Below are 12,528 nucleotides of genomic sequence, written 5' to 3'. Positions count from 1 at the left end.
GAAGAGAACCTGCTTTTGCAGTTGCAACACACAAATAGCAGCAAGAGGATCAAGACAGTGTCATTCCTCATCCAGAGTCCCCACACAGCTCACTGCTCCTCTTAGCCTCCTGTCAGTTGGATCGGAACTGGTTAAATATGGATATTATGCTCTATAACTGGCTGTCTTTAAGCAGGCGAGCATGGAGCCTGATTATAGCATAGCAGAGGCGTTTTGCCTGGGCTAACACCATCATCTCCACAGCAGCCCAGGTAGAGAAGTGAGCTAGTAGATCAGCACCAGGCATTGACTGGGGTGCTTTGACATGCTGTGTGATGGCCCATTACCAAAGAGTTGAAGCCAAATTCTCCATCTGGGGTGTCTAAACTAAAACATCTTCATGGAGATCATCTGAAGGGCAGGAAGGTACCATTTGCCTTTGCAGGATATGCCTAGATTACAGGTTCCCAAACCAATTCACTTGCTACTGCATTTCCTTAAGGCCAGATCCAAAAGCCAATTGCATGAATCTGGACCAGGTTCAGCACCCTTTGTTCCAGACCACAACAGATACTTAACGTGAAGGAGGCCCTGTTGTTCTTTGCCCTTGTGCTGCATGGGAAGTAATTCACTCAATAAGGATGACTTCTTCCTTTAGTTTTTAACCTGGTCTCCTCTCACCTCTTCCAAAGGAAGCTGGCTCAGTCCAGCTCACGAGAAACAGATCTTTAGGACATGGTTTTAACCAGGAAATTCACTGGGAATCAGAGAGTGAGAGCAAGGAATTCTGCATATAGGGGAAAGTAGTGATGATGTTTTCCTTTAGTCCAGAAAATGAATGTTTTTCACATGGGTTTCCAAAGAAAGTGGGTCAGACACTTGGAGCAAACCCCATGGATTGTGGCCCTGTTCATCTGTGGCAGTGAAACAGCCTTGGAAAAGGAATGGCCTTTGCAGATGCATTCCCTGGAGAGCTGCCTGTCAGCCCTATGCAAACTGTCCCAGGTTAGTGCAATGGAAGGGTTTTTCCTCCGTGATGCCGTGTCTTCAATACGGGGATGACTTTGACATGCGCTGTGATGTACTGAGTGTGGTTTGTGCTTGTCATCTTCAAGTCTTAGGGGTGAAACAGCCTCTTCTTCTAGCTCTAAGGAGTTAAAATTGACATTCCTGGGTGTGCTCCAGGCTGATGAGAGCGGTTAACTTTAAAGGATGAGTTAGCTTTCCTGTTGGATTCCATGGACATCGTGCTTGTGTGGCTGGGAAGAAGAATGTGTTGTACTGCAGGTGAAACAGGGACAGGCTCCTACTTGTATTACTTGATCCCACTTGAAGCACAGACTAAACCTCCAAGGCTTTAATGGGGACTTAGAAGACACAGCAGATATAAACCAAGTAAAAAGCAATTGTTCCTTTCCCCAGCTCATAACTAAAGTATGAATCTGTCACAGGACTTAGCAGAGGTCGGAACTATAAATACATGAGGGGAGGGGAAAGAAAAGGGATGAGTCAGATGGGTCAGAGTTACTGCTATAAAAAACCCCAACCCCTGTTTATTGGGGTGACACAAATACAGATTCTGTGTTCTCCAGAAGAATGAAGGTAAATGAGGACAATGGATCTGCTCAGTTGACTGCCTGCTCCCTTCCCAAGTTTTAGTCTCGATTAGAGGCTAAGTAAGTCCTTTATTCCTGATTTTGGACTGTTTTCTCATCAGCCTTCGTTGTAAATGATGCTCTGTTCCATCTTCAAACAGATGCACTTCGCTGACAAGAAACATATTGCTCCTATTTATCATATTAAACTCCAGGGACAGTTACTCGAGTATGTGTTTGCTGGACACTGTAAACTGGTGGAATTTTTTGCTCTTCCAACATGGAAAACATTGTAGACACATTCCTGGAATATGCAGAATTTGGATTCAACATCCACTCTCTTCTGCTTGAATGGCTACAGAAATGTCAGGACAATAGCCAGCCAGTCCTCTCCAGTGCTTTGGAACATGCAGGAGGTGGCTGATAGCATTCCTCTGCTTGGTTATCCATCACAAGCATCCGCTTCTCTGTGCCACCAGTGTGGGACAGCCAGCAGAGCCCTGTGTCAATCACACGCATGGTGACATCTGTGAGGAAAGGCAAAGAATTCCTTTACCATCCTGAACTGCTGGCCACTGCTCTCCAAGTTCCTTCCTCTGCCAAGGAAAGCCGATGGCCACCTCTCCATCCCACAGGAAGCAAAACACCGTTGTAGGCAGGGCTGGAGTCACCGTCCCTGCAAGTGTTCACACACCATGCAGACAAGACCCTCAGTGCCATGGGTTAGTGGTGGCCTTGGCAGTGCTGGGGAATGGTTGGACTGGATGAGCTTAAAGCTCTTTTCCATTCTATGGTTCTACAGCACGGTGATGCTGTAGGAGCCCTCAGGTGCTCCTCACCCAGCGAGCAAACAGAGCTGCTGGACGATCACATTTTTCCTCTTTCAAACACAGGGGCAGGAGCTCCGGCTGCAGCAGCCACCCCAGGACTGGCCTGGGGTTATCCAAACACTTGCAGTGCACATGCACAAACACAGCAGCCTCACCAAGCTAAGCTGACCCCAGCGTTTTGCTTGGCCAGGGGTGTTCCCAGCGGATTGCGTTCCACAGATCCACATGTAGCAGTGGGGAAGGTGAGAGGGGCTGCCCAGGATGAAGCGCGGCAGCCAGAGCCAACTGATCCTCACTGGGACCTGCAATGGGGTCCCTGCGATGGGTTCCCTTCAATGGCCTTTTCCTTCTCGTACTTGAGTTGTTGTTCCTGTCTCTGCAAAGTGAGCAGGGGTGAGGCCCTGGGACCTTCCTCACACCCTGCTCACTTGTATGAGATGGCATAAAGGTCCCACGTGCTTCACCGCCTTCAGGATCAGGCTCCGTGCGTATACAGCTGTAAGGATCCAAAGGCAGAAGGAGAGGGGTTGTGCTGTTTGCACACTAAAAGCCTTTCCAGACCTGGGCAGAGAGACAGAAAACGCATTTCTGTAAGGTCCGAACTTGAGACTAACCTCTCCCCATCTTTGGACCTGTCCAAACGAACCCATCCAAGTTGGCAGCTTATGGGGTGCTCCGTTGCTCTTAGAAATGGATAGCACTGCAAAATGGAATGAATCTCTTTTATTTTCTTTCTTCTTTTATTTCCCCTTTCCCCTATTGAACCAGAATAAGGAAAGCTCGATCTGCTCATGAAATCACTTGGTTTGTGTGTATGTGCGTGCATATGTTACGAGAAGGCATGAAAATCATGACAAACACAGCCACCTCTCCATTTCCAAGTCTGGAGCCTCCAGAGTTGCTAGTGATTCTGGCTGAGAAGCTGTGTTTGGATGCTTAGCTGGACCAAATGTGTTGGATGGATCGTCCTGAGGTTTCATGCCAATGCAAATGAGAACATCTACTCTGAAACCCATCATGTTCCACCAGAACAGGCGAATGAGGCCACTTCCAGGAGGTGTATTTTGGATCAGGCATCGGGTGTTTCTCAGCATCCGATGGGTTTAAATGAAGGGGTTGGGTTCCAAAGGAGGTCTGCTGATAAGTGCCATCCCTCACACCGACCAAAGCATGTCTGAAAACGTGGCTAGAAAAATCTGCTGTGTATTTTGGAGCATTGTATGTGCTGTGTCAGTATATCTCGTGTCAGGGGACTTAGAAGAGATTATGTTGTCTCCATACAAGAATGCCAGAGAGGGGCTCTTCATGAGGAACTGTAGTGATAGGACAAGGGGTGATGGGTTCAAACTGAAACAGGGGGAGTTCAGGTTGGAGATAAGGCAGAAGCTCTTCCCTGTGAGGGTGCTGAGGCGCTGGCACAGGGTGCCCAGAGAAGCTGTGGCTGCCCCATCCCTGGCAGTGCTCAAGGCCAGGTTGGACACAGGGGCTTGGAGCAAGCTGCTCCAGTGGAAGGGGTCCCTGCCTGTGGCAGGGGTTGGAACCGGATGAGCTTTAAGGTCCCTTCCAACCCAAACCAATCTGTGATTCTACCTTTAACCAAGGAGTTTTGAGTAAACCCAGCACTATGAGTAAACCCTGCTGGTACCCATGGTTTCCTTCCCACAGAGCAGGAGCCTGATGCAGACAACTCTTCATCATTTGCTTTCCAGTGGGAAAAAGAGCCACTGTACCTGGAGCTTCAAGCACAAGCTGGGAATTGCAGGGTAGACAGGGAGAGATGGATGCGTCACCAGTCAGCCTGAGCTCCTCTGGGCATCACCCTGCTGGCACAGCCTGAGCTCGGTCGTGCTGTGCCTGATGAGCAGGGCAGCGGATGCACCCACCACACTCCTACCCAATGCCATTTCATGCTTCCACATGTGCTTTGTGCTGTGCCTATAAATAGAGACTCCGTGTCCATTCCTGAAGCACCACAGCTCTTTAGCACTGCAGGGTAGGGGCAGGGCTCTGCACCCATCACTGCTGTCGGCTGAGATGCAAAGGCCTGACCCAGCCTTGGTATCTTGCATAGCCAGAGGCACATGCTCTTCATTAATGGCCACATTGCATGACTGGGGCTTTGCAGAGGGAAATAACACCAGTGAGCTCATCAGAGGGGAAAAACCTGAGCGAGAGGAGCTGTTGTAAATATTTCTCTCTTCAGGGCCTTTAATGTGACTGTCATTTTCCCCTTCTGCATTTGAGCAGCCTCGTTGTTAGTGTTCGGCACTGTGAGGTTTGGGTTGGAAGGGTAAGTTTTAAGCCTACCCATATGTAGTTCATGCCTAGGAAGCCTTTACACCTAATACCCATTCCTAATTGTAGCTGAGGACACTCAGTGCCATCTCCACAGGACCTCAGCATCCTGACAACATCTGCCTCATGGGCTGGTGTGCACAGAAAGAGCGGCTCATCCAGATGGACTGAAAACTAGTGGGGAAGATCCATCCCTGGGGCAATCACTGCTGCTTGGGCTGGGTTCGGTGCCTGTGCATTGGGGTGCATCTTGTGTAAGGGAGGGGCATTTGACGTGCCTGTATGCAACTGCTTTCCCTTTGGAAGGCTCTTTGTTGCTCTTGGAGTGGAGGGCTGTGGAAACAGCCAAGTGCCTGCTGAGCCCTCGATGCAAACTTTTTGCATGAAATAATAGCCTCACGCCCATAGAAACTTCAATTGTTTCTATGGAAAATATCCTGGGCTTCTGTAAAACCTCACCCTGCTTGCTCTATTCCAACCCCTGGGACAGGCTCAGATCTGTACATATATATATGTCTATCTTCTCAGCTTATGAGAGTGAACCACATTAGCCTGATGGTGCGAAAAGCATTCTGCAGGAGAGCATGGCACAGCCTCTGGAATGCAGAAGGGCCTGGGAGAAGGAGTCTGGGGGGGTTATTGCCACTTTGCAATGTCTCCAGGGCATTTCACTTCATCCTGGTTTCACTTGCCAGTCTTTGTTCAGGCTATTTGAGGCAGGGTTTGACAGCAGCCGGAAGAAGGAGACCCTGGTTTAATGTGGGTGTTTGGGTGAAACAGTGACTACGGCTCCTGCCGGGATCAGGAGGCTGGGAGATGAAGGGTATGTGACTGAATTTGCTGTTATCCCACACAGAGCAGGGCTCACATAGTGAGCACTATGAGTCTGGAGCTGCGACTGGGAGATGTCTCCATGGCAGGGCTCTGGGATGCCTCCAGCCTCCCCTCTTGCTCTCCGTGCCTGTCACCAGCAGCACACAGAGCCCCGTGGCTGAGCTCAGAGATGCTCATAGTGGTGGCTCCTGGTGCTTTCTCTTTGGGCTTGCTTTCGGTGGCGTTTGAATTGTGCTAAAGAGCAAAGGGAGAATTTACTGTTCTGTTTCTCTTTGATCCCTCCAGATCATCAAAGAGCCCCCGCCTCCTCCCGCAGAAGACAGCGAGGTGAGTAACACCGTCAGCCTGATTTCCTTAGTGTTTAGGACAAGGCTTTGCTCAGTCTCCTCATGAGAGGTTGTGATCAGAGTATGGACCATTTAAACCTTTGTGCTCAGCTCTGTAACCTTAAAGCCAATATTGATTTAGCTAAACTAGAGGCTTTGTAATTGATGTCTACCACGTGTTTCACTCTGCTCACTTTGCTTTCTACAGAGATAGAGCTGTGTGTGTTTAGGAATGACTGTTGATGTACAATACAAGTACCTCCATTGAGCAGGTAGGCAATACTTCCACTTGGTACTGCAGTTAGGCTGTGATTCACAGAAAGGACAGCCCTTAAGTCCATGTTGTTGAAGTTAATGGAACCCAACATGTGCTCACCTGCTTGGGAAGGCACGGTAGTGATTTTGGTGGTTTAGCATCTAAACCAGCTCTTGGCAGCAGAGTGGAAACTCACGATGCTGATCCCTTGGACCACTGTTGCTGTGGGTAAAGGCAGCCCCACAGTCTCTGCAATGTGTCTGAAGACAGTGGGCAGATGTAAAACCATCCTGGCCTCAGAAAAGCTGCAGAGAGGGAGAGAAGCAATGAAACATCATTAAAACCATCTCAATTCTGCTTGTGCTTTTTAGGTGAATCTAGCAACAAATGGCTTAAAGCTGTGTCACCAGTGCTCATGTCTAATGTAGATTCTGCCCAGAAACATGCCCACTTCTTGATCTGCCTCTTCCTGTGGCCTCCTGCTTCCAGCACAGGATGAGTCTCCTCTTCACTTCCACTGTTTTGCATGTGGGATTTCACTGCAGGTCCCCAGGCTGTGTTGCATTGGTGTCTATGGGAGCTTTTCCATTGACTTCGCTGGGTTTTGGATCAGTTCCTCTTAGCTATGCAAGTAAAAGAAGACTTAGAAGAACTTAACTGAGTTCCTCTTAACTATGCAAGTAAAAGAAGACTTAAAAGAACTTAACTGAGTTCCTCTTAACTATGCAAGTAAAAGAAGACTTAAGAGAACTTAAGTTCCTCTTAACTATGCAAGTAAAAGAAGACTTAAAAGAACTTAACTGAGTTCCTCTTAACTATGCAAGTAAAAGAAGACTTAAGAGAACTTAAGTTCCTCTTAACTATGCAAGTAAAAGAAGACTTAAAAGAACTTAACTGAGTTCCTCTTAACTGTGCAAGTAAAAGAAGACTTAAAAGAAAATTAACTGAGTTCCTCTTAACTATGCAAGTAAAAGAAGACTTAAAAGAACTTAACTGAGTTCCTCTTAACTGTGCAAGTAAAAGAAGACTTAAAAGAAACTTAACTGAGTTCCTCTTAACTGTGCAAGTAAAAGAAGACTTAAAAGAACTTAAGTTCCTCTTAACTGTGCAAGTAAAAGAAGACTTAAGAGAACTTAAGTTCCTCTTAACTATGCAAGTAAAAGAAGACTTAAAAGAACTAAACTAAGTTCCTTTTAACTATGCAAGTAAAAGAAGACTTAAGAGAACTTAAGTTCCTCTTAACTATGCAAGTAAAAGACTTAAAAGAACTTAACTGAGTTCCTCTTAACTGTGCAAGTAAAAGAAGACTTAAAAGAAAATTAACTGAGTTCCTCTTAGCTATGCAAGTAAAAGAAGACTTAAAAGAACTAAACTAAGTTCCTCTTAACTATGCAAGTAAAAGAAGACTTAAAAGAACTTAGCTGAGTTCCTCTTAACTATGCAAGTAAAAGAAGACTTAAAAGAACTTAGCTGAGTTCCTCTTAACTATGCAAGTAAAAGAAGACTTAGACCTCTGCTCAGAGGGATTTGGTCTCTTCCCTTGCTTTTTGCATATGGAGACAAGCTCATTGCCTGCTTCAGCTTGCAAGTGGAAAAGCTGGAATGATCCTCAGTGTCTGCCCTTAGTGTCTGTGCCAAGGCAGGCAAACACCTTCAAAACTCAGCCCTCTGCAATGCTCCATATGGAATATGGAATAGCTCAGGGCATCTGGAGCCCAGGCCAGCGCTAGAACCTCTGTCTTGGTGGCACTCATCCCCTTCAGACCAGGCCAGAAGGAAACCTCCAAATCTGAGCATTCCTGGACCTGAGGGAGGTTTGCGTTTGGATCCAGTGCTCCCCATGCCTCTCTTTGGGCTGTTTTCCAAGGTAGCCATTCCTGTTGGGCTGTATCTCAATCCACCAGCTATGTTAGCTTCTATGCTCTGAATGGAAAGGAAAACATGACCCCAGAGTTGCACGTGCTCTGCTATGCATCACACCCGCCTCCAAGCCAAGGGATTCAAGTGCAGAAACTAATTAAAATGCATCCCTCTGGAATGCTGGCTCGCCGGCCAAGGGCTGGAAGGGGAAATTACAGCTCTGTGCTAAGAGGGCAGGAGTGCTTCAAGTAGAAGGAAGCCTTTTATCAGAGCAGTAAGTGCTGCAAAAGCAAACCGCTTGCAGCACACCGGTTATGTTTGCCGCGGGTTACGTTGAATTAAGCTGGTGTCAAGGTATTTCTGGGCATGGTCTATTTTCCCTCAGCCCTGATCCTGGCAGAGGAGAACAGTGTGCAGCTCCCCAAATGCCTTACTTAGTCAAAAGTCATCTGCTTCACAGCATTCCTTTAGCAATGGGTTTCATAGGATCATAGAGTGGTTTGGGTTGGACAGGACCTCAAGATCATCCAGTTCCAACCCCCTGCCATGGGCAGGGACACCTCACACTAAACCATGGCACCCAAGGCTTCATCCAACCTGGCCTTGAACACTGCCAGGGATGGAGCACGCACAACCTCCCTGGGCAACCCATTCCAGTGCCTCACCACCCTCACAGGAAAGAATTTCCTCCTTAGATCCAATCTAAACTTCCCCTGTTTCAGTTTGAATGCATCACCCCTTGTCCTATCCCTACAGTCCCTAATGAAGAGTCCATCCCCAGCATCCTTATAAGCCCCTAATGGATTTGCCATTGGCTTTTCATTTGAGACTCACCTGGTCTTGTGGAGAACATGGGGCAAATCCTCCTTGTTCCAAAGCAGAATGCGGTTCTGCTTGCTCACAGGCTTGCTCCCCATAGGTGGTGGCCTAACTGTAGACCAGGCTTTGGCTGCACCCAGAATCAGGCCCTGCACAGTGCCTGAAGAATGACATTAACTTGTACCCATTCTTTGCTTGCTTCCCTGTTAATACAAGAGGAGATCTATTTTAGCGATTATTCTTACTGTTTTGGGGCCCTGGGATGGGGAGCTTTGGTTAAAACAACATCGTCAACATTGTAGGGACTGGTCTGATGGGAGAATTTCACATGTACTTTCTACCAGAGCACATCCCCTCAGCTGAACACAGTCACAGAATCACAGAATGATTTGGGTTGGAAAGGGCCATAAGATCATCCAGGAGCTCCTGCCCACCACAGGAGGATTGGAAGTAGATGATCTTAAGGTCCTTTCCAACCCCAGTTATTGTATGGTCTCCAGCATAAGGAGTGCTAATCCCTTCAGCAGCAGCATGACACTTGCAGTAAGATCATTTGTCTTTCACATCTCCCCAAAATCTTGGCAAAGAAAGAAAGAGAAGAGGAATTCTTGCCTCAGCAGATCTGGGAGCTGAGGCCCATATGTCCTTGCACTGCGAGGAGAATGCATTATACTGGAACGATGCAAGGAAAGGAGCGTTGCTGTCAAAGCTGCCAGAGGTCTTATTGAGCTCTGCTTTAAAGGTCTTTTGAGACATCCTGGAGTCACCTCACTGTTGGTGAAGGAAACCATTATTGGATAGAAACTTCCAATGGATTCATTCAGGAATTGTGACTGTTGTGAGCTCACCGCTGCGCTCCTCGCACAGCGCAGGATGCTGGGGAGGGAAGCCCAGATGGTTTCACTTACAGCCAGGAAGGACTGAGTTAATGCCAATGGGAAGAGGTGGATGCCTGCTGGAGCCTGCGAGCACCTTTCTGGCCTGAGATTAGTCATTGATGGTGGCTCAAACCCACATTCCTTTACCTCCAGTGAATAGGAAGGTTTCTGCTAGCCGCGCTGGGGGAAGACACAGTTGCTTTTATTCACGTGTCCCTTCACTTGCAAGACTGAGCTTATTGGAACAAGTCCTCCTCAACTCCAACCAGAAGCTTGCCACGAAGCTGAAGCTGGTTCTCACTATAGCAAACCACCTCCTGCATGAGAAACCCCCAGCCTGCAGTGCTCTGCTGCAGCTGACATCTTCCTGGGCACTACTGACCCATGCCAGAGTCTGCTGCTAGTCAGGCCCACAGAACGGACTCCATCTGCAGTCGGAGGGCAAAGCCAGGCAGGAGATCTACGAAGTGACCATGGCCTCATCACTCAGACTTGATTTTTCCCTGCTGCTCTGTCACCCAAGCTCCGGAGTCGCCCTTAACATGGCCCCAGAGCCAAGCCACCAACCAGCCTGAAACTGGATAATTCTTCTGTCTGTTGTTATCTTGCCCACATGCACCAAAGCAAACACACACAGAGGAAAGTCCTGGGGAGGAAGGACCATTCAGCAGCACAGACGTGAGATGCTGGAGGTGATTATCGCTGGCACGGGAGGCAGCATGAACAGGAAGAAGTGAACTCACTGCAGAGCAGCCAATACATGAAACCACCCATCACAGAACCACAGCTCGGGTTGGGTTGGGAGGTTATCTCCCCTTGGGCAGGTTAAAGCCATTCCCCTTGGCCTGTCCCTACAGGCTCTTGTCCCAAGCCCCTCTCCAGGTTTCCTGAAGCCCCTTTAGGTACTGGAGCTGCTCTAAGGTCTCCCCTTAAGGAGCCTCCTCTCCTCTGAGGACATCCCACACGTTCAGCTTGAATCACTTTGATCTCTGTGAACTCATCTCTGAACATTCACGAGGCCAGAGAATGGCTAAAAGGGGGTTACCTGCTGCGCTTGCTGCTTGCACCCTCACTTCTTGGTGTTTATGGATCGTTTCCCAACTGTTTTCCTCTCCCTTCCTGAAAAGCCTTGCTGGGGAGACAGCAAAACAAGCTCCAGAGAAAGGATCCGGAATGTTTTGTAGACACAGGAAATTTATTCTGTTATTCCTGAAGCAAAGCCAGGTCGCAGTGGTGTGCCAGCTCCTTCCCTCCCCTCTGCTCCCCTTTTAAGGGAGTTGTGGAAGTACGGGAGGAGGAGAAAAGAACCTTTCAAGGCATTTAGAAGCTTGGGGATGCTGTTGGCATCAGATGAGGTGTAGGTGTGACAGCACGAAGGTGTGCAGTTTCACATGCAATATCTAGGCAGGCCCAAGCCAACTGCCGCTGTAGGGCTGTGGAAGCTGGGTTTGATCACATCGGAGTTGCAATGGGAGCACAAGGGGTTAATTCCTTTGACATTATGAGACCTTATTTCATCTCTGTGTAGCTCAGCATCTAAGCTATGGAGGGGCAATAGCTCAGCCTCCTTTCTTCTTCATCAGAAGAACATCTTCAGCCTGCTCCTTAGTAGAGCACCAGCAGAACATCCTCTCTCGGATGCTCGTGTGACCTGGCACTGCTTTCTGCTGATAGTTTGCAGGCTTGGGCCAGTGACAGGCAGAGATACGAGAAACTCAAAGCGACGAGTGGATGCAGTTGGGATTCAGATGCCTGGCACAGAGCAACAAGGAAAACCTTCCACCGCAGAGAGGAAGCTCTGGAGAGCCAAGCAAGGTGTCTTTAAAGGGTAACAACACCTTGGCACCAGAGAGACATGAGGTTTAGGCGAGATGATGGGATTTAGAACTGAGCCTGGTGTTTGGAGAACAAGGAGGCAGAGATGAGCCAGAAGCCTCGAGAACAGCGCATTCACCTCCCTGTTTCCTCCACTGTAGTTAGATGGTAACGTCTCTTCCCCAAAGGAATGACTGTCTTGTCGTGTCCGAGCCCTTTGTAAGTGCTTTGTAAGACAGCATTCAGGCAACTGTGAAAGCAATTAAAAGGGTGGGGAGAAGGGGAAGTATTCCAAGCTTTTTATTTTCATATCTGGCCAGATTCAGTTTGAGTTTTACCCGGAGTGGTTCAGATCTCCCCAGTGGAGCCTGCATTATCCTTGTGTTACCCACAGATGAGGTTCTCTCAGGTCAGGGTCAAAGTATAGAGCATGGAGATAAACAGGGACCTTTGTTTCCTGAACCCAGCAGCTCTGGAGCTGGAGCTCTTGACTGGGAACTGTGGCTCTGCCCTGCTTCTTCTGCTTCTTTAAGAGAAACTCTAGCTCCATCTAAAGCAGATTTTAGGGGTGGAAAGATGCCAAGTTCTGCACAGTCACTTTCCAGCATCCTTAAATGCACTTGAATTTTCCGGGGCTGGTTTTTATACTGCTGCTGGGTCGGAGCTGAGGATCTTTTGCAGTCCTCCCTCAGGCAAAAACCCCATTGTAGTGAAATGTAGCAAAATATGAGCAAAACTGAGCCAGGATGTGAGAATTCAGCCCCGGTTTATTGGCTCAGCCCTTCGGAATGGGGCAGAGAAGCTGTGGCTGCCCCATCCCTGGCAGTGCTCAAGGCCAGGTTGGACACAGGGGCTTGGAGCAAGCTGCTCTAGTGGAAGGGGTCCATGCCCATGGCAGGGGTTGGAGCTGGATGAGCTTTAAGGTCCCTTCATCCCAAACCAGGCTGGGATGCTGCGATTCCTTCACATTTTCCTGCTGCCTCTCTACTCCCTGTCCCCCACATTCCCAGTGTCTTCCCTTTTGCTGCTCACGCGCACTGG

The 12,528-nt window shown here is 48.5% G+C and overlaps 1 protein-coding gene across 3 annotated transcripts in view; it reads left to right on the top strand.

Moving 5' to 3' along the window:
- ANTXR1 (ANTXR cell adhesion molecule 1) overlaps window positions 1-12,528 on the top strand; it is an 85,982-nt gene that overhangs the window by 48,149 nt on the left and 25,305 nt on the right. For all 3 annotated transcript variants that reach the window (XR_010608110.1, XM_065659157.1, XM_065659154.1), the window contains one exon: window positions 5,819-5,860. Coding sequence is in view for 2 of the 3 variants with exons in the window: in XM_065659157.1 (XP_065515229.1) it covers window positions 5,819-5,860 (42 nt within the window). In the remaining variant the exon portion in view is untranslated. The remainder of the gene's footprint in view (window positions 1-5,818; window positions 5,861-12,528) is intronic.

This window comes from Lathamus discolor, chromosome 22 (assembly GCF_037157495.1).
Source record: "Lathamus discolor isolate bLatDis1 chromosome 22, bLatDis1.hap1, whole genome shotgun sequence".
NCBI classification, from domain to species: Eukaryota; Metazoa; Chordata; class Aves; order Psittaciformes; family Psittacidae; genus Lathamus; species Lathamus discolor.
The sequence above is the reverse complement of the archived record's forward strand: the minus strand, read 5'-3'. Positions and strand labels throughout refer to the sequence as shown.